Source organism: Muscardinus avellanarius (genome assembly GCF_963383645.1).
Source record: "Muscardinus avellanarius genome assembly, chromosome: 7".
Lineage (NCBI taxonomy): Eukaryota > Metazoa > Chordata > Mammalia > Rodentia > Gliridae > Muscardinus > Muscardinus avellanarius.
In genome coordinates, this window is record NC_137793.1 from 103,607,097 (window position 1) to 103,628,558 (window position 21,462).

The following is a 21,462-nucleotide window of genomic DNA, read 5'->3' on the forward strand; positions in this document are numbered from 1 at the left end:
CACACACACACACTCCCATTGGCAGACTCGGCCACACCTCGCAGCAGCTCAGGGAGAAGCCGCAGACCTCAGTCCTGCGCCGGGCTGAGCCTGCAGGGGAGGAACTTTCCGCAGGACTCGGGACAGACGCTCCCCACCCCCCGCCCGCCACGCCGGTGCGGGCGCTGGAGGGCAGGTAGGGTGCGCACCGGGCGGGCTGGGCGGGGCGGCGGGAGGGTCCTGCCTGCCCGCGCCCCCGGCCGCCCCTGGCCAGCAGGCTGCGCCTCCCCGGCTGCCCCGCGGCTGCGCCTCCCCGCCGGCCCCAGCCCCAGCCCGGAACATGGCTGCGCGCCCCGCCGCCACCCTCGCCTGGTGGCTGCTGCTCCTGGGCTCGGCCCTGCTCCGCGGCGGCTGCAGGGCGCGCTTCGCCGCCGAGCCCGACTCGGAGGACGACGAGGAGGCGCTGGTGTTCCCCGAGTCGCCCCTGCAGAGATCCACGGTGCTCGTGGCCATCCTGGCCCGCAACGCTGCGCACTCGCTGCCCCTCTTCCTCGGCTGCCTGGAGCGGCTGGACTATCCCAAGAGCAGGATGGCCATCTGGTGAGCCGGGCTGGTGCGCGCCGGGGTGGCCCTGCGCCTCCTCATCCTCGTCTCCATGGGGCTGGGGGGGGGGTCCTCAGGAAGACGTCGACCCCCTCTCTTCAACTCTTGAGGATTCCTCTTTACCCCTCGCGGTGGAGTAAGAGGATGGAGAGCTGGGCTCCGTCTCTCCAGATGCGATATACAAAGTCGGCGGGGGCGCGAGGGGCGCAGGACCAAGGTGGCCGGCTGCCTCCCCGGCTCCTGCCGGCTCAGCAGAGGCCACACGAGCGGTGCCTGGTGCTCCCGGGATGGGGAGGGCCCCAGGGATGGAGTGAGGTGGGGTCGCTTCCTCCCTGTGCCCCACGCTGTCCCGGCCGGTGCTCGGTCACCACCAGTGCAAAGCGGTGCAAACCTAGGGAGATAGATGCAGCCGCCAAGGGCTGGGTCCGGATAAGAGAGCCCTGAGCTTGGCCTTAGCCTTGGCTGGGTAGGGATAAGGGAAAGAGAGACCGGCTCAGTGTGGGTCCCTCTGCACTCCGCCTGTGGCGCTCGGTCAGGTCCCGCACCTTTTATAAAGCCGAGGATCGGACTGCAAGGGGTTGTGCAGGCGAGCCCCCAGAAGGGGACGTGGAGCCCGGTCACTGGCAGCGGATCGCTCAGGGTCGGTGAAGGGAGCTGTCCCCAGAGGAGACTGGGCCTTGGAGGAGCGGTGGGCAAGGAGGGGAGGAGGGGCAGGAGGGGTTGGCAGTTGGTACCTGGTGGGAGAGGTGCAAACGCAAACAGGCGCTACAGTGCGGCTCTGTGCTGTACCCGGCCCGGAGCCCTCATACGTGACCGCCTCCACGGAGGGAGAAGGGCCTCCATGTGGGAAGTGGGAATGCACGACCGCCAGGTTTGAAGCCACAGGGAAGGCGTTTTTAACTACTTCCAAGCCAAAAGAAAAAAACCTCCAAAATGTCACTTCTCTTTTGTCAGAGAGATGTTTTATAATATGGCCTTGATTCTAATGCACGAGATAGTTTACTTTTAAAATTAAAAAGGCTGGGGCGTGGGAAGGCAAGTGCCAGGCACAGGTGTGCCTCTATTATCATGCAGCAAACTTTTAAGAGAAGTATTATGATCTTTGCTGTACAAAGGGAGAAACTGGGACTTGGATCAGTTTGAAAAGGCCTCAGAATAAATGGTGAAACTGGACTGTAACCCCCAAGTTTGTTCATAAAGACTGCCTTGAAAAATGGTGGGAATTTAGCCCGGCGTGGTGGCTCACGCTTGTAATCCCCACGCTTGGGAGGATCCCCACAGGAGGATCACGCAGGTTGGAAGCCAGCCTTGCTGGCTTAAGAGACCCTGTTTCCAAATTAAAAATATATATAAACTAGGTCTGGGAGTGTAGCCCGGAGGTAGAAGGGTTCCATGCCCAGAACCACCAAAAAAAAAAAAAAAAAATGTGGGAATTTGGTAAACACAAAACTGATACAAACCTAGGAATTACCAGTGCAGGGACCTGGGCTGCTTGTCACCAGCTTCGTATGCCCTTTGGAGCCGGTCGTGTGGAGTCCAAAGGCACCAGTTTCCTCGCGAGTGAAAGGAGAGGCCTGAATGTGTGAGCTCAACCATTCTCTCCAGCTCTTGAATCCGTAGGTTTCTGTGCTGTGATCAGGATCACTGAGGGATGAACTCGCTGATGTCCCCGCCTACGTGGGCATCGGCGAGCTGTTACGTAGGTGGTGTTCCAGCTCTGCGTTGGCAGTGAGGTCCAGCTCCCTTATCCTTGTTCACACTGTCTGTACTTATCCTTCATCCTTTATGGCCCGTGTTAGATGAGGAAGCTCAAAGCTTGGTTAAGACACCCCTGCATTAGTCACTAGAGAGAGACTTCTTTGAAAACTCTTGTTTCTGTCTTAGAAATCCTGTCTCATTTATTAGATAATAACAGCAAAATGGCCAGTTTTTAAATCATCCTTTCTGGCTCTTAAAGCACTTTCATCAACTATGTCTGGAAAGAGTTAAATAAAAGGTGGGTCCGTGCAGACAATGATGGCTCTTTTTACTGGGCCGTGTAAGATGCTCTGAATGTCATGTCAATGGTTTGGGGGAGAAGCGGAGGATTCCTAAATCCGACTGGAGCACTTGAGGAAGGCTTCTAGTTGGAAGAGAGGTTTGAGAGATAGGAATCAGCTACAACAAGGCAATAGTAATGATAATTTATTAATATAATAAACCATTAACTTATTAAACCAATTTATCAATATAATAAACCATCGGGGGGCATTAACCAGATATTCAGCCCCCAGGGAATTAGAACTCGTGCTAGGTCTAATGGCCGTAAGTCTCCAAGCTCATCTGCATTCCACTGCAGGGGCTCCCTGGAAATGCTCACTTCTGGACTGGCACGGAAGAATATTTAGCTGGAAGGTTATGGGATGCAACCTTCTAGGGGCAGTCGAGGGTGTTACAGCTTTAAGTGGCTTCTGCCAGTTGCATAGTTTCTAAGTTGTTCTAATTTCTCAAACCCACAATATATTCATCATTCTGAAATGCCAAACTGACTTTCTAAAAACCGAGATCTAGTCAGTATTGAGATGCCAGATGGACTGTCCACTCTGCAAAGCCAGCATGCATCAACGTCAAGAGTCACGGTGAGCACTGGGCATGGTGGTGCATGTCTATAATACTAGTACTTGGGAGGCTGAGACAGGAAGGTCACAGGTTCAAGGCCAGCCTCAGCAAATAAGTGAGACCCTATTTCAAAACGGAGGTAAGGGGACTGGGGTTGTACCTCAAAGGCCTTTGAGTTCAATCAGGAGGAGGAGGAGGAAGAGGAGGAAGAGGAGGAGCAGAACTGGGCTAATGAGAACTTTGCAAATAACATTGTTGAGAACAGAGTCAGGGGTGGCGGTTTGCAGGGACTCTCATTTCAGAAAGTCTCTCTGTGTAGATTCACCCCCTCACTCGTTTCCTTGCCTCCACCAGGGACTGGAGCAACATCTGGTAAGATTCCTTTCCTAGCTACCTGCAGGTCAAGACTTTTTCCATAGGGTCATCGAGAGAGCTGGCTAATGGCTCCTGCTCAGACTTTCCTGGGATGTGCCTTTTTTTTTTGTTTTTCTATCTTACCTAAACTTCTGGATCACATCTGCACTATGCACACAGGTGAGATGAATACTGACAAATTGATCAGAAAGATCCTGCTGTTGGAGAACAAGTGCAGTTATTAGGTTGAATAAAGGAAAAGTTGTGATCTGTAGATACTTTGTACCAGCCAAAAGGAAGTTCTTATGTTTGCCTGTCTGATCTCAGAACCTGCCCATCTGCTTGTTTTCCCTCAACTCCCACAACCCTGTGATGAGCCCTAAGGAGGGTGGCCCCCGCGTGCTAAATGGAACCTGCGTGGAGTTAGGGGTGGCACTGTGCCGAGGTGAAGGGGACTTTAGAGCATCATGGCATGTGCCAGCGTCTTCGGTGGCCTCTCTTTAATTCAGGGGAGCCAGGAACAAGTGGCGGTAGCAGTCGAGGGAAGCCTGACCTCATCTCCCTTCCCAAAGCTATGATTTGGAAGAGCGGGGCCACGTACCATGAATGTGAGAACTGGAGCAAGACGCAAGCAAACACACGTGGCCCAAAGGAGACCTTAGGTCTGTTGCTTGAAGGGCCTGCTGCTGCTGCTGGGGCCTGCTGCTGATGGGGAAGCAGTTGGATTCAGGGTCTGAGCATCCTGAGGCAGTAGCTGCTGAGTGATTATGGAACGATTTGGGGCCAATCCATTTGGTAGAGTTTTAGAAAGTATTAGAGCCAGTAGTGGTGGCACAGGCTTGTAATCTCAGTACTTGGAAGACTGAGACAGGAGGATTGTAGGTTCGAGGCCAGTCTCAGCAACTTAGTGAGGCCCTCCACAATTTAATGAGACACTGTTTCACCATTTAAAAAAAAAAATAGGGCTGGCAGTGTATCTCAGAGGTAGAATGCCCCTGGGTTAATTCCCCCCACCCCATACAATACACACACACACACACACACACACGATAAAAGAAGGAAAGAGAAGAAAGAAAAGTATTAAACTGGGAACCACTTTTTGGATTTTTTAAATCAAGTGGGAAGATTGTCAGCATAATAAGAAGGAGCTTCCTCTTGTACTGGGCTATTTATCTCTGCATTGTTTGGGATTATCCTGGATTTCCCTCCACATTGTGGTGCCCAACCCAGAGCAGTCTGATGACTGTTTAACTAGGTACACTAACAAATGGTGCATTTCTAAGATGGTCCAAACTTCCGTGAACAATAGTTTTCAGCCACCGCAAGTGAGAATGATGTCATATATATATATTTTTTTTTACCACGATCTTGACAGGAGATGCCGCGTGTCATCCTGTGAATAGAGGTCGCAGCTTCTGGCTGGAAGAGTAGATGATTTTTTAGTCTCCTTTTCACTATCGGTCTATTTCCCCACCCTCCTCCTCTTTTTCCTTATCTTTTCCCAACCTGATAGTTTAGAATGAAAGGAGAGAAACATGGCCTTGGAATCTGACAGCCTAGGGCTCATCAGTGACCCTCCAAGGCACAGCTCCTCATCTGAAAATGACTAATGGTGACCACTGCCTCAGAGAGTTATTGTTACAAGTAAGTGAAATAATGTACCTGCAATACTACCAAATAAATGAGAGTTGCTATTTCCTACAATCTTTTCTTTTGTCTCATCCCTTTCACCTTTCTTTTTTCAAAATAAAAATTTAAAAAATCACATTAAACTCCATTAATACATACACTTGGTATGGTACACATTAATAAAAAATAAGACATAGCTCATTCTCCTCTGCGCTCGCTTGCACACTCCCTCTCTCTCTCTCTCTCTCTCTCTCTCTCTCTCTCTCTCTCTCTCTCTCCTCTTTTGGTTTAAGAACCAAATCTCTTGGTTTAAAAAAAAAAATAAGACATGAAAGATAACACAGAGATAAAGTAGTAGGCCACAGGCTGGGACCAGTAGCCCTGGGTAGGCAGAGTCTCCAGTCTTGGCCAGCATCCTTCCTGCTGCTGTTATCCAGAGCTCAAAAGGAACTCATTTATTTTCTTCCTTCCAGTGAAAAATGACCAGCGTGTGAAGCTGTCATTGATGGAGACGCTGTCCTGAGGGTCTTGATGCTAGGTGACTTGCTCTGATGGCAGCCTTGGGTGGGGAGAGCCATTGCATACCCTGCTCTCTTGCCTCACGCAGGAGGAAACTGAGGCACGTAAATAACCGAATGATCAATGTGGACCGCAGAGTGGAGCCAGGGTGAGGCCCCAGGCAGCGAATGTCCAGACTCAGTACAGATGGTCTGCATAAGTTCAAGAAAGGGCCAATTAGTTCTAGTGTTTGCATCTGTCTGTCGGCTGACCCAGCTCGGGAAGATAAGAGCACCAGTGTTTCTTTCAGAGGGGGATTGTCGCTTCTGCTCCAATGACGCGGACCCGGTGGCTCCCTTCCGCTGTCTTGGTCATTTCATCATTTAGCTCGGGCGCTTTCTAGTTGCTGCACTCTGCTCTGTTTTAGCTGATTTCACAGGAATGGAATGAGACTAAATATGTGGGTCGAGCATCAATATGCAGGTCACTCGATGTGGTCCCCGCTACAGCAGCAGGAAGCAACTTCTCAAGTAGTGCTGGTGATAACTGGTCAAGCAGCACTTTTCCTGAGCACGTCAGTTACATCTTGGATTCCTACTGGGACAACAGAGTCAATATTTTGGCTTTTTCTGTGAGCCCTTTTAGATTAGCGCATCCCCTAAACTCAACCTTTTCCCCACAATGATTGGAGAAAACTATCAATCATCTCCCCAGTCTCCAATTTCAAGGGATGACTTGACTTCAGAATTATATATTTCCTTTGGGTAAAAATGAAGTGACTATTAAGTGTCTATTGTTTTTTTTTAATTTTATTTTTTATTGGTGCAATGTATTCATACATCATAATAGTATAAAGAAAATACTTTTGTAGACATACATGCACACATCACCCAGTTAGCCTCTACCCGATCCCCACCCCATTCCCTCCCCATCCCTCCTTCCCATGCTTGGCTTAGTGGTTGACATCTAGTTTTATAGCAATTTATCCAATATTAATGACGATAATCTCACAAAACAGTTTCATTTGTCTGATACCAAGCTTTTGATGACTAAAAGATAACAGTTCAATATTTCTTTTTGCTTTCTTTCTTACCAGAAAATATATTTTTCTTTTCTTTTTTTTATAGGTGAAGCTATCATACATTTATTTATTTATTTATTTGTCAGAAAAAATCTATCCTGATATGGAATATGGACTCTAGATACCCAAAACAATCTCGAAAAAGAACAAAGCTAGAAGATGTATATTTTCTGATTTCAAACCATATAAAGCTACAGTAATTGAAACAGTGTAGTACTATTCTAAAGGCAGATATATAAACCATTGGAGTTAAATAAAAGCCTAGAGATAAATTCTTCCATATATTGTCAAGTTATTTGTGACAAGGTTTCCACGAACATTTGGTGAAGGAAATACTAATCTTTTAACTAAATATTGTTGAAAAATAATAATTACATGCAAAAGAATAAAATTGGACCCTTACCTAACACATATTGTTTTTGTTATAGCAAATTCCCTGCAGAATTAGAAAGGCTACCTAACTTGTCCTTGATCTGTTTTATTGAGTTCTGTGGATGAAGAGTCCAAAGCACTTAAGGGATTTCTCCTGAAAAATCACACAGTGAAGCCGGGTGTGGAAGCACATGCTTGTAATCCCTGCGCTTGGGAGGCTGAGATAGGAGGATCAAGCAGGTTCGAAGCCAGCCTCAGCAACTTGGTGAGGCCCTCAGCGACTTAGTGAGAACTTGTCTCCAAATAAAAACATAAAATAGGTCTGGGGGAATAGCCCGGAGGTAGAAGGCCCCTGGGTTCCATCCCAAGTACCACAAAAATAAATAAATAAATAAATAAATAAATAAATAAATAAACAAACAAACATTATATAGTGAATAACATTGACATAAAAAGAACTGAATTCTAGCCTTTAAATTCTGTGCAGCTGTTTTCATGTTGCTTATTTTATAGTGAATATTGCTCCTGCTTTAATCAGTGTTTGGTTTTATGAATTTTAAGTAGAGTTTGGTTTTATGTTTGTCTTCGGGCCCTCCGTCCAAGTGATTCCTACTGCTAAATTTCTTTGTGACTCCAGGTATATACGAATGTGCTTCTTGGGGGTCCTCTTGCTCAGCTGTCTCTGCTGGTTGTGGGAATAAACAATGAAAGCTTTGTAACCAGAAAGGCTGCTGGTTGTTCCCTGGTCCTTTTTCTAACACTTAAATGTACACATGGGTCAGATCACTGGGCGGTACTGTCTCCAAGCCTACAGCACAGTATAGTAGGACCATTATAAGGCTCACATAGGGACTATCGTAGGACCATTCCAGGGCCTGTTTCTGTACATTTTTCAACAAAATGTAACAATATACAGTAAAGTCTGAGGGAAAACTGTTAACGTACAGTATGGTTGTTAGACTGTTCTCCGATTACCGTGTTATGAAGATATTTCATTCTATGTGTTTAAATCCTAGTTGTTTTGTTTATTTACCAGAAGTCACAAAATGTGTAAATTATATTATGTCTTGACATTTTTATTCTCATGACTAAATGACTCATTTAGTTGCATTTATGTTGTTAACATCTTAAAAACTGCTGATTAAAAAATGTAAGTTGTTGGGCATGGTGGCGCACGCTTGTAATCCCTGTGCTTGGGAGGCAGAGACAGGAGGGAGGATCGTGCAGGTTCGAAGCCAGCTGAGCTGGCTTAAGAGACCCTGTTTCCAAATAAAAATATAAAATAGTCTGGGAGTGTAGCCCAGAGGTAGAAGGGCTTCCAGGAACCCCAGTACCACAAAAAAAAAAAAGGTAAGTTCCCCAGGTTCATGTAGATTTAACAGTAGTTTAAGAAAGTCCTCTCCAAGCCAGGCGTGGTGGCGCACGCTTGTAATCCCAGCACTTGGGAAACTGAGACAGGAGGATCGCACAGGATTGAAGCCAGCCTCAGCTACTTAGTGAGACTCTCGGCAACTTAGTGAGACCCTGTTTCCAAATAAAATATAAAATAGGTCTGGGAGTATAGCCCGGAGGTAGAAAAAGACCTTGGGTTCCACCCCTAGTACCACCAAAAAAAAAGTCCTCTCCTGACTTTTTTTTTAAGTTTAGAAGTAACACACCACCATTATAAAAGGTCTCAAACAATGTGAATGGTAATATGATCAAAGTAAATCTCTTTCCTTATGTATTCTTTCAGAAATTTTCTATGCATACATGTGTGTGTATATACAATGAAAAATGAATATATATATACTTTTCATTTTGACCCAAATATTATGCTTTATCTATCCTGTTCTCATAAGTGTGGTATTCTAAAATCCATCTTTCTATACCAGACTCTTTAAATGCTGCCAGGCCTCGTACACCCATGCCCCCCACTGGTCTGGGAAGAGCCAGCCTCAGATAACACCTGTCGCGGGCAGTTACTCTGCATGCCTCTCTGATACTGCCCATCTTGCTCTCAGGTCCTTTTCTCTCTGGCCTTCTAGAAAATCTAGCCACAACCCCATCCCCTTAAAATTACTTTTAAATAAAATATGAATATATCTCCAAATTATGCATATAACAAAATGTATAACTTTTCACAAGTGAAACATTCTTGTATAGCCTTCACTCGACCCTACCAGGTCTGCATTCATGCCCGGCAATTCTTTTGGAAACCAAGTCGTCCACATCTGGTCTTACCTTGAGTGCCTGCAATTATCCCCAGCTGTCTTTCTGACTCTTGGGGTCTTCCCGACCCTTGCTAGCTTGGGGGTGGTAACTCCTGCTCTGTCCTCAGGCTGCTCAAGGAGTAACTTACCACTTCTTAGAAGGAGCAGGCTTGGTAAGCTACCAGAGGTAACTCGTGCTAAAAGGATCAGAATCACATCCTATTTCCCTCTTCTGTCCATTCTACTCTTATGAAAACTGTGTTCATGCTCATGAAAGTGAAAAGAAGGGTCCTGTTAGAGGTAATGATTGAAAATCCCTGCAGAATATCCACACCGTGGCTGTAATCGATTCACTGGAACTGGCTGCCGCTCAGATACACGAGACCGCAGCTGTTACGATGGGCGGCATCTGTCAAGTCTCTTGCGTGAGTTAAACTTTAGATTCGGCAGGAGGGCATTTTTTTCCCCTCTTCAGGAGTACCAGATATGCAGAAAATCTTTCAGACTTTGAATAATAGCTTCGTGACATCCTGCTAGGGCTGAACTTAGGGCTTTGTAGCAAATTTCAAATAATGGAAGCAGTAATTATTACTATTTTAGTTGTTTATCAAATTCTGTAAGATGAGGCCTATCCCCCTGCCTGGTTGAGACTTTTTCTTTCTGCAAACATAGCACAAAGCAACCCCCTCCTTCCAGTGTTTCGTTTATTTATCTTTATACTTTTCTTGGTGCATTATAATCTCACATCATGGTGCTAGTGACAACATGCACTTAGCAGTTGGTGACTTTTTCCCTGGAGCATCCCTCCTGTGTTTTCTTTCAAATGTCTGAAGATCTTAGAAGATGTGCATTTCAGAAGCAAAAATAACCTAAGTAATGGTTCTGGGCAGTATGACCCCAGAAGTATGGCAGAAGACTGAGTCTGGGGACAGGTATCTTCTGTAGAAACATTTCCTTGAGTACCTGGTTTCATTGGTACTTTGGATCTATCAGAATAGCTCATTTCCTTCCAAGTTAAATCACTTCAAGGTATCAAAGGATCTGTATCAGGCTGGAGAGAAAAGGGTTCTTTTTTTTTTTTTTGGTGGTGGTACTGGGGTTCCTGGAAGCCCTTCTACCTCCGGGCTACACTCCCAGACCTATTTTTACATTTTTATTTGGAAACAGGGTCTCCTAAGCCAGCGCGCGCGGCTGGCTTTGAACCTGTGCGATCCTCTTGTCTCTGCCTCCCAAGCGCGGGGATCACAAGCGTGTGCCACCACGCCCGGCCTGAGAAAAGGGTTCTTAAATGAAGCTTCCCCATCTTATCTGCCAGCCCCCCAAAAGTCATGGAGATAGCCCAAAGTGTATACATTTTAGATAAGAGAACTCTTAGGGCAGTATAGGACTCTTTTTAACCCCGTTTCTTTCTGAGAGTGATTGTATATATTTGGAGGATGAAGGGCCGAGGAAGACAGTGAGCCTCTTAGTCTCAATGTGGCAGACATAACTCTAAGAAAGGAAGTCTATGGATGTGCATCAATTGGTGTGTACTCTAAAAACGATGTTATATGACAAATCGCTGCTTTTCAGGGTCCTGGTTAAGGCAAAGCTTTCTAGACACTAACAATAAAACGTAAATTCCTAGGATATCTGTGAAAAAAATGTGTTTGTGGACATTTGGGGCCCTGGCATTCCAACAAGAAGCAGTCCCTTGCTGGACTAATAGGCGGCTTTTGAGTATCTTGGATGCCAGCCAGCCTCATAATCCTGCCCAAACTGCACACACCCCAGTGATTATGGTTTAGACCCGCCAAGATAGCGGAAAGTTGCTGCCAAGCAGAATTAGGGTTTCTCTTGTTGTCCCTGCACCATTAAGCAGCTAGCTTATTGGCAGATTGCACACCGCTGCCTTCCCTCAGCTAGAAGGAGGCTGAGCAGAAGTCAGACCACGTCTGGTGTTATAGATGGGTTTTGTGGAGTTGGAATGGAAGGCTTGATACAGCCAACATACTAAAATATTTTAGAAAATTACAAGTCTCCTACTCTACCCTTTCTCAATTTCTTTAGACTTTATACTTTCATTGGCATATTTATTTCCATTCTAGAGTTTTCTCTTTAGCAGGATAAATTATGGATTTCCAAACCAGTAGATTAGAAATGTTATTTTGATCAAGGCACTAGAAAAACAGGAACAAACCAAAACCCAAATTAGTAGAAGGAAACAATAAAAATCAGAGCAGAAACAAATGACATAGAGTCTAAAAACGACAATGATCATTGACACAGAGAGCTGGTTCTGAAAAAAGATAAAATAGGAAAATCCTTAGATAGACTAAGAAAACGTGAGAGAGGACCCCAATAACATCAGAGATGAAAGGGGAGGACATTATTACTGATACCACAGAAATAAAGCAATCACTAGACATTATTATGAACAATGATATGCTACCCCATTTGATAATCTACAAGAAACAGACAAATTCCTAGACACACACACCTTATTAAGACTGAATCACAAAGAAATAGAAAATTTGAAAAGGCCAATAACAAATAACAAAATTTGACTCAGTAATAAAAGAAAACACTTTCCATCAAAGAAAAGCCTAGGACTAGATGGCTTCCCTGCTGAATTTGGAAAACAGTTAAAGAAGAACTACTATCAACGAAATGCTCAAGACCCACACTGGCAAAAGGACAGACCTTTGCAGTAAACAGTGCTAGGAAGATTGGATAGCCACATGCGGAAGAATGAAACTAGACCCCTGCCTCTCAACAGTTATAAAAATCAACCCAAAATGAATTAAAGACTTAGATATTAAGACCAAAAGCCATGAAACTACTAGAAGAAAAAATAGGGGAAATGTTTCAGGACATTGGAATGAGCAAAGGGTTTTTGGATAAGACCCTAAAAACACAGGAAACAAAAGGGAAACAGACAAATGGGATTACATCACACTAAATGGTTTCTGCACAGCAAAGGGAACAATCAACAGAGTGCAGAAACAGCCTACAGAATGAGAAAATATTTGCAAACTATGCACCTGGCGAGGGGTTGATAGCCAGAATACATAAGAAATGTAAAAAACTCAAGAGCAAAAAAACCAAATAGCTTGATTTTCAAAATGGACGATAGATCTAAGTAGACATTTTCTTAAGTAATTATATAAGAATCTCCAACAAGTACATGAAAAAGTGCTCAATATCAGTAGTCATCAGGGAAATGCAAATGGAAAGCATAATGAGATATCATCAAAAGACTAAAGAGATCAACTGCTGGAGAGGATGTGGATAAAAGGGGGCCCTTGCACACTGTTGGTGGGAATGTAAATTAGCACAGCCACTATGGGAAGAAGTGTGAAGGTTCCTCCAAAATGAAAAATAGAATTACCACATGATCCTGTAGCCCCACTACTATATATCCAAAAGAAATGAAATCAGTATGTGGAAGACACATCTGCGATTCTGTGTTTACTGTACACCAGTCACAATAGCTAAGACATGGAAACTAACCTGGTGTCCACTAACTAACTGATCATTGGAAAAAGAAAATGTGTTACCTGTACACAATGGACTGTTCGTTCACCTTAGAAAGATGGAATCTTGTCTTTGCAATAACACAGAATCATTATGTTATCATTACGTTAAGTGAAATCAGTCAGGCACGGAAGGAAAGTACTGCAGGATCTCATTCCTCTTTTGAATCTAAAAAAGTTGGGCTCACAGAAGTTGGGGAGAAGAGAGAGTAGGGCGGTGTGAGAGGTCTGGGGGAAGATTTGACCAATGAACAAGTTACAGTTAGGCAGGGGTAAGGAGTTCTGGCGTGCTGGCACACAGTAGGGCAGCTACAGATCATGGACTGTACTTTCTGAAAAGCTAGAAGGAAGGATTTTAAAAGTTTTCTCATGATAAATGTCTGAGGAACTAAATATGTTTAACCTAGTTTAAACCCAGCCAGTGTATACATGTATTGAAATATAACTTGGTGCCTCATTAATACGTATAATTTTATGTTTTTTATTTCTCAGATAAGAACGGATTTAAAAATAAAATAATGTGAAATGAAAAAAGTTCTATGCATCCTTTTATTTATTTGGCCATCATAGATTATTTATGTGGATAAATCCAGGTAATCGTGCTGAAATTCATAGTTGAGGTAGCATAAAAGGGATTTATCTTAATTGCTTGATTTCATTGGCTATGGGTGGATATGGCCCCCTTTGCTGTTCTGCTAACCTTTTGGTATAAAGCTCTGGGCTTCAACTAGTGTTTCCCAAATACTGATTCATGGGCTTAGTGTACCTCAGCCCTTGCGGCATTCATTAGATACACAGATTTCTGTATTTTTTTTTTTTTTTTTTTTTGTGTGTGTGTGTGTGTGGTACTGGGAGTTGAACCCAGGAGCATTCTACCTCCGAGCTGCACCCCAAGCCCTATTTTTTTACTCTTCATTTTCAAACAGGGTCTCACTGAGTTGCAGAGGGCCTCACTAAGTAGCTGAGGCTGTCCACGAACTGTGATCCTGCTGTCTCACCCTCCCAAATGCTGGGATTACAAGCATGGACCACCACGCCCGGCTATGATTTCTGGATCTCGTTTCGGCCACATTCATTAGATGGTTCATGGGTGGGGCCTGGGAATCTGTATCTTAAGCATGATTTGGATGTTTCTCTGGAGTTAGGAACGTAAAAAGATAAGCTCCCAGGAGACCCACTGAGGTCCAGAGCACCTTCATGGCACACCCAAAGGCTGCGTAATTGTCTACAGTACAAGCTAAGATTTAGGGCTTTCAGAGTTTGGAAAGTTGGCACGCTCTCCAGATTCCAAATGCTTAAGCCATCAAAAAGGCCAAGGGGTCTTCTTATTAAGAAAAAGTGAAAAAGTACTGGATTACATAGGAGAAGCCCAGCCAAGTGTGCATCAGGGGGACTCGCTATTAAGTAAAAAACAGGCATTCTTTCTCTGTCAAACGGTGGTTATTTAAAAAATTTTTGTTGTTGTTATTGTTAAAGGCACTACAACAAAACTACTTGCCCTCTCGGTAACGTTTCTTGCGCTGAGGCTTAGGATACAATGGCAATCTTCAAGTCCCTTTCTCTTCTCATTGTATCTTAGAGAGTGACTTTCATAAGCATTTCATTTTGTAGAAGAAAAGAAATATTTATTGGTAAACATCATTAAATAGAGTAGGAGACCAGCAAACCAGGGCACTTTCTTCAATTAAATAATACTTGCCTGAGCCCATTTAGTTCCCATTCTCCCTGCCTTCATTTCCTTGTTGCTTGTACTCGTACGTTCAATTCTCTATCTCATACCATTGAAAACTCCTCCCCATGGTTATGGCAGATGGCAAGTCTATTAAATTAGCCTGATTTTAGTAGTTGGCAGTTCAGCCCAAATGACATAATGTTAGACCATTCCAAGCCTAGTATCTTTACTAGTTATGAACTCAAGATGTAACTCTCTGGAAAGTCACACTGTCCTATTCTAATTAAAGGACTTTTCTGAGCTTGTTGCCGGGACACAAAGATGCATCCTCGGAAGTGGGCACGGTGGCATTATTACCATTGCAAGTTCGGCAACCTGCTATGGTGAAAGCACTACTCGGGTGCTAATCTTGTACTGTTCCACACTCTGTCTTCTTGTGTTCTTTTAGCTGTCAAAAAATCCCACAATAAAGACTCTCAAGTTTATGGGTTTCTTTTCTTTTTTAATCCTTTTTCCTTCTCAAGAATGTGAGTTGCATTCTACTGCTTAGGCTGGGCTGCCCTGGAGACAATGATCATCGGTGGATGAAGATGATCCTGGTACCGTGGGCTGTGGGAGCGGGGCAGGGATCCTCAGGATTGTTGCTTCTAGCCATGAGCGGCCTCTTGCACCTTTCCCCAGGGCGCAGACATCATTGTTGTATGGTTTCTCTCTTGTGAAAGGACTGGGAAGCACCGCTGATGCTGGGTCACTTTGACCAATCACTTAGTCTCTGTGCCTCAGTTTACTCTCCTGTCACTTGAGGGGTATGTATTAGAATTGTGGTTCCCAAATGCACCGCGTCTTCAGATCACTTGATGAGATGTTAAAACAAACAAAAAACAATGTCTGGGCCCCATCCCTAACCAATTAAGTCTGAATCTCTGGAGCAGATCAGGGGCAATTGAAATGTTTCGAGAACTTTCCCAGGGGGAGTTGCCATGGGCAGTCAAGCTTGGAAGCCTCTGGGCCAGATGTTTCCTGGGATTCCCTTCCCATCTGACCTTATTCCCCCTTCATGGAGGCCACCATACCTGAAGAGTTTTCAGAATTCTTTTTTTTTTTTTTTTTTTTTTTTTGGCGGTACTGGGGTTCCTGGAAACCCTTCTCCCTCTGGGCTACACTCCCAGACCTATTTTATATTTTTATTTGGAAACAGGGTCTCTTAAGCCAGCAAGGCTGGCTTTGAACCAGCGCGGTCCTCCTGTTTCCACCTCCCAAGAGCGGGGATTACAGGCGTGCGCCACCATGCCCAGCCTCAGTGTAATTTTAATTTTAATTTTCCCAATTGCTAAAGATGTTAAGCATTTTTTTCTTATATTTATTTGGCCACTTTTACTTATTTGTAAAATTTGGGATTATAAGCGTGCGTCACCACGCCCGGCAGTTTTCAGAATTCTTATGTCTGCTGATTGATGCTTCCTGGATCCTCAGCCCAACTCGAAATCTTTTTGGTGAGGCCTGAAAAAAAAAATCTAATGCTTCTAGGAAGCTTGTGGTGTTGCAGGCTGCTGTTGCTGCCCGCAATGCGTCCGCTGAGAGTGTTTTGTTCTTCAGAAGAGATGCGTGCAGTGATAACGGACCTGCACTGCCAAGGCCGTGCGAGGACTAGCCTCACAGGAGCACTTATTGGAAAGGGCTGTGCACAGCAGGTGTAGAAGCAGCTGCAGCCCTGGACCTCCTGTGTCGCCATAGGCTGCCCCTTGGCTATCAGAGCTGCATATATCAAGGTTTCTAAGCACATCCAGCAGGGCTCCGGCCAGCTCTGGACTCCTTCCCGCCCTATGTATTTTTGGTGAGCTGCTCAGCTTTGCTTTTAGATTTTCTTTTTCCTATCCCTGCCAGGCCTCTAATCATCTCTGGGTATTGCATTTCTGATGTTACTTTTAATGGCCTTGGCCACTCAGCTTCTTTGTTCCCAGATTTGCATACACAGTGGTCCCTTTGTCCTGTGGTCTTGACATGGCTTCAAAGCTTTGAATGGGCTTCTAAGACACACTGGATCCTCATTTCTCAGGCATCGGATTGCAGCCATGCCAGCAGGTGACTGAAGGTTACAGCCCCGCTTCTGGGCCAGGTTTCATTCTGGGCCAGGTTTCAGTCTCTCACAGATTAGATTCTGCTGAGGCCTCCTTGCATTGGTTCTGAATCTCAGCTTTTGTTAAGGCCTGTGAACCAAAAGGGAGTGCTGGTGTTTGTCTGGAGAGAGAAGGACAGTACCTCATTAATGTTTGCTGGGCTCCCCCACCATCCCATAAGAGGCAGATTTTTAAGAGTCACTCTGGTAAGTATGGATGTTCCAGGCCCATGGGCTAGACTTTGCCATTGATGGCAGCTTGATGGAACGAAACCCTCATTTCCCATGTGCTTATCCCAAAGCAGGTCATCCTTGAGCTCTTGGGTACCTGTGTGTTGGCTGCCTGTAGTTTGGAAGCTCAGAGGCCAGTTTGTTAGCACATCGTCTGGTCTAATGGTAAAGCACAGTCTCTATCCAGGCTTCTGTCTCTGCTGCCCAGTGGTCCTGCAGTTAGACAATGGAGTCACATTTTTAGGTCAGAAACGAAGCTGGAAGGTATTCAGCAACGTTCCATACAGGGACTGCCAGCAGCAGCTACCTCTGATTTCTTAACTGTTTTACTCTTACATGCAGTCTCTGCCAGGCCCCGACCTATCTCCAGGTTTTCCTGATTTCTTGGTCTTGCCTTGGTCTCCTCTTCAGCCCAATGAGTACTGGAGTGCATGATCTTTAAAGACTTTTGTAACCACAAGCAGATTGTGTATTTGCAGCTCCCCCATTTATACCGTGAAAAATGAAATAACTCACTCCACATTAAGATGGCATTTTGCAGCTGGGCATAATGGCGCCCACTTGTAATCCCAGTGTTTGGGAAGCTGAGATAGGAGGATCTTGTCTTGCAGACAACCTCAGCTACTTAGTGAGGCCCTCTGTAACCTAGCAAGACTGTTTCAAAATAAATAATAAAACATAGGGCTGGAGGTATAGCTTGGAGGTAGAATGCCCCTGGGTTTCATCCCCAGTACTGAAAAAAAAAAAAGATGGTATTTTTCTGGGCAAGGTGGTGCACACCTGTAATCCCAATACTTGGGAGGCAAAGACAAGAGGATCCCAGGTTCACAGCCAGCCTCAGCAACTTATCGAGGCCCTCTGCAACTCAGCAAGATGCTGTTGTTTCCGAATACAAAAAAACTAAGGCTGGGGTGTAGCTCAGAGGTCGAATGCCACTGGGTTCAATCCCCAATACCACACACACACACACACACACACACACACGCATTTAGATATTGCTTTCTTTATTGGTACTACTTTGTCTTCCTCAGTAGTTTTGACTTACCTATGTCTCAAGTCCTTGGTGACTAGGCTGAGGATTCATATCTACATAAAACTTAGAAAAGTTCTTTTTGGTCGTTTGAACAACAGAGGCAAGAGGAAGTATTTGATGAAAAGAAAAGGAGCCTAGAGAATTGTGTTACAAGGAAGAGTTCCAGATGTGAAGACTGGAAAAACCATTGCTGTCAACACTAGGGGTAGAACATTTTTGTGTGAATATACCTATTGCAGTTCCTTGGCCAGATTTGACTTTTTTATATTTTGCATACAAAATAAGGATATGTACATTTTCTCTAAAATAGACCCCCATTAGAAAAGGCAAAAGTGGGGGTGTGACATTTGCCATCATGATGGGAGACAATACATGTGTTGGTTCTTTGCAAAAGTCATTGAGCAGCAGGTGTTTTGGTCAGGCTGTTGTAGGGAGTATGTGGCTTGCTCGTGCATTCTGAAGGTTGGGGGAACCTGGCAGCTGGAAGTCAGGTCTCACCAGGCTAATTATTACACTGAAGTGCTAGGGAAAGGCTTAACTTCACAGTGATATCATTATATCATAGAGATGCTAAAACAAAATTGGTCTGCAGCTGGTACTGTCAGAAACATGAGCGTCGTGCAGAGTCCTTGGAGAAGCGGAGCAGAACCATCTCCTTTCATCATGACTGAATGGAGGATCAGAGGGAAAGCTGGGGAAGGCAGAGATATGGGAGAACCAGAATCCCTCCTCTCCTGATTTTGAATTTATTTGCTACCAAAAAAGAGAACCAAGAAAGCAAAGAGTATTCTCTTTGGTGATTTTCTTTTAAATTTACATTCCTGGGACTCAACCTCCAAAATCAAACACTTCCCTTTCTGAGCTGTAACCAACAAATTAAAAAGTAAATCCTTCTGCCGGAGAAACATGATCTTGAGGGAGCCCTGCTCTCTGGCTGCCTCCCTCCTTCTCCTCTGGTCTTGGCCGCCCTGCTGACAGTCTCCAGCTGTAAGCTGGCTGCCTCAGGTCCCCAAAGGGGCCCCAAAACTCAGCGCCCGCTGCCTTGATTGTCTGAAGGGAGATTTTTCTTGGATGCCTTGGTACCGTGGGAGCTTGGACATGGCAGCATAAAATGCCCTGATGAGTTTTTACTCTGATATCATGGTACCTGGGATTTCATGGATTGAGAGTGAAGCCATTTCTTGTCTTCTGACAAGCTGGATTCTGAGGTCCCTGCCCTTGGCCCGTGTAACAGAGAATCTGAGTCTTAGTGTGGCTTCTCCTGCTTTGTATATTAGTTGTCAAGTTTCAGATAATAAATTGCCCTGGTGTTCTGTGACTTTGACCTAGAGAGCACATAGTTTCATGAGAGAAACATTTTTACCATTTTAAGGTCTATGGAGCAGAGGGTAAATAAACTGGCTTTACTCTGTGTGTGTGTGTGTGTGTGTGCGCACGCCTGCAGGAAACTAGGGATAGAACCCAGGGGCATTCTACCTCTGAGGCACACATCCAGTCCTATTTCATTTTTTAATGTTAAAACAGGGTCTCAATAAGTTGCGGAAGCTTAAGTTGCTGAGGCTGACTTCGAACCCGTGATCCTTCTGTCTCAGCTTCCCACTTACGGTATTACAGGCATGCGCTGCCACGCCTGGCTCAGCTTTACCTTCTACAATCATTACTTGCTAGTGAATTTTTGAGTTGTTACAGTAATTACATCTCATTTATACTTTTGCTAACACCATAGATTTAACTTCGCTTTTCTCTCCAACTCTTTTACGTTCCCAGAGGTATTTTTTTCCTAGATTGCCTTGATTAATTTATGGATCGATATGTTTATCGATCCATAAACATATATATGGGTGTATATAAAATGTATCGATATATTTTAGTAGTTATAGTAGAAACTCAGCTGGCTTGTCTGAAATAATTAGGAAAAGCTGTTCTTCCTTTCATCTTGCAAAAAAATATGATTATGATGTTAAAATAATCTAAACAGGTAAATTCTCTTGGTGTTGGAAATTTAATTTTTTTTTCCCTTGCTTGGCCTTTGCTCTTTGGGAAGATAAAAGTTACATGTGGCTACAGTCTGTAGTTAATTTGGCTCTGGGTGTTGTAGTTAATTTGGCTCTGGGTGTTAAAATAACACGGTATCATTTCCAGACCCCTGAACAATCTACTGTTAACAAATGAGGTCATTTTTGGTAGAAGAATTACATATGTCACTGTCTCCAAAGAAATGGGCTTCAGATTCTGTGGGAGATCGGCTTCCAAAGACTCCTTCACACTCCCTCCAGCCTAGTCTGAACTTGCCATCAATCCCGCTTTGACATTTCAGAGCGTTTGAGTGAGGCATAGCTCCAACTAAGTAGATAATAAAGCAAACCCAGCCATCTGCTGTTAAAGGAAAAGTATGATGGGTAAGAGCAGCTACTTTAAACACCTGCAATCCCAGTACTTGGGAGGCTGAGATAGGAGGATTGCAGGTTTGAGGATAGCCTAAGCAACTAGTGAGACCCTTTTTCAAAAGTAAAAATAAAACAGGGCTGGGGTATGTAGCCCAGAGATAAGTATGTCCCTGGGTTCAATCCCAGTAAAACACACACACACACACACATGCACGCACACACACATACACGTGCGCGCGCGCGCGCACACACACACACACACACACACACACACACACAACCTTGGGACTCTATACTTTTCCTGTTGCTCAGAAGAAATTAATATCTTGTTCAGCCCCCTCTGAAAAGTAAAAAGTGTTGAGGATTTCTTTTAAAGGTTTTTCTATGTTGAAGTAATATGTAAATATATGTATGGGGTTGCATGAATTTTCCCCCCATATCTCAAAGGTCTACTCTTTTTTTTGGGGGGGGGTACTGGGATTGAACCCAGAGGCAGGCAGCCTATCTCGGGGCTATACCTCCAGCCCTCTTTTTTTTTTTTTTTTTTTGAAACAGGGTCTCACTAGGCGGCCGAGGTTCTTGCTAAATCTACTATTATTACTGTGAACTGTGACAGCAGCCTGGGAGCCCACCTCCCAGCTGGCCCCTGGGCTTCCAGAGTCCTGGGGCTGCTCCTGTGGTCTCCGCCCATGCGGGATCATGTGACTCCCCTGTTTCCGCCTTGGTCTCCAGTTGCTTGGTCTGGGGTACCCAGCCCCTATGGCGTGAGGACAGTCGAGCAGTCCCAGGGAGAACCTCACGGAGACAAGGACGGCCTGCCGCCAACAGCCAGCATCACCTGCTGCCCCATGAGTGGGCCCTAGGGATGGCTCCCCCAGGCCCCCAGCGAGACTTCAGGTGACTGTGCCCCACCTGCAGGGCTCTCACAGGGAGATGGAAAGGCCTGGAGAGCATTATGTTAAGTGAGATCCGCCAACCACAGAAAGAGAAGGGACATATGTTTTCTCTCATATGCCCAAACTAGGGAGTATTGGGGATATCAGAGGGACTCCAGATAATGGAAAGGAAATCTCAGCAAAGCTAGAAAGGAAGGAGAGGAGAGGAAGAAGGCTAAGGTTGATTAATGGAGGAGCTACATCCAAATATGTGTTAAAGAATAAATATAGGATGGCTAACCTGGACACTCATTGTTGGAAGGGGGG

The 21,462-nt window shown here is 44.9% G+C and overlaps 1 protein-coding gene across 1 annotated transcript in view; it reads left to right on the forward strand.

The window, feature by feature from the left end:
- Positions 1 to 319: 319 nt before the first annotated feature.
- The window catches only part of COLGALT2 (collagen beta(1-O)galactosyltransferase 2), a gene marked incomplete at both ends in the record, with an annotated part of 107,763 nt that continues 86,620 nt past the window's right edge, over positions 320 to 21,462 (forward strand). Inside the window, one exon of the mRNA XM_080699002.1 lies at positions 320 to 579. Coding sequence (XP_080555128.1) covers positions 320 to 579 — 260 coding nt within the window. The remainder of the gene's footprint in view (positions 580 to 21,462) is intronic.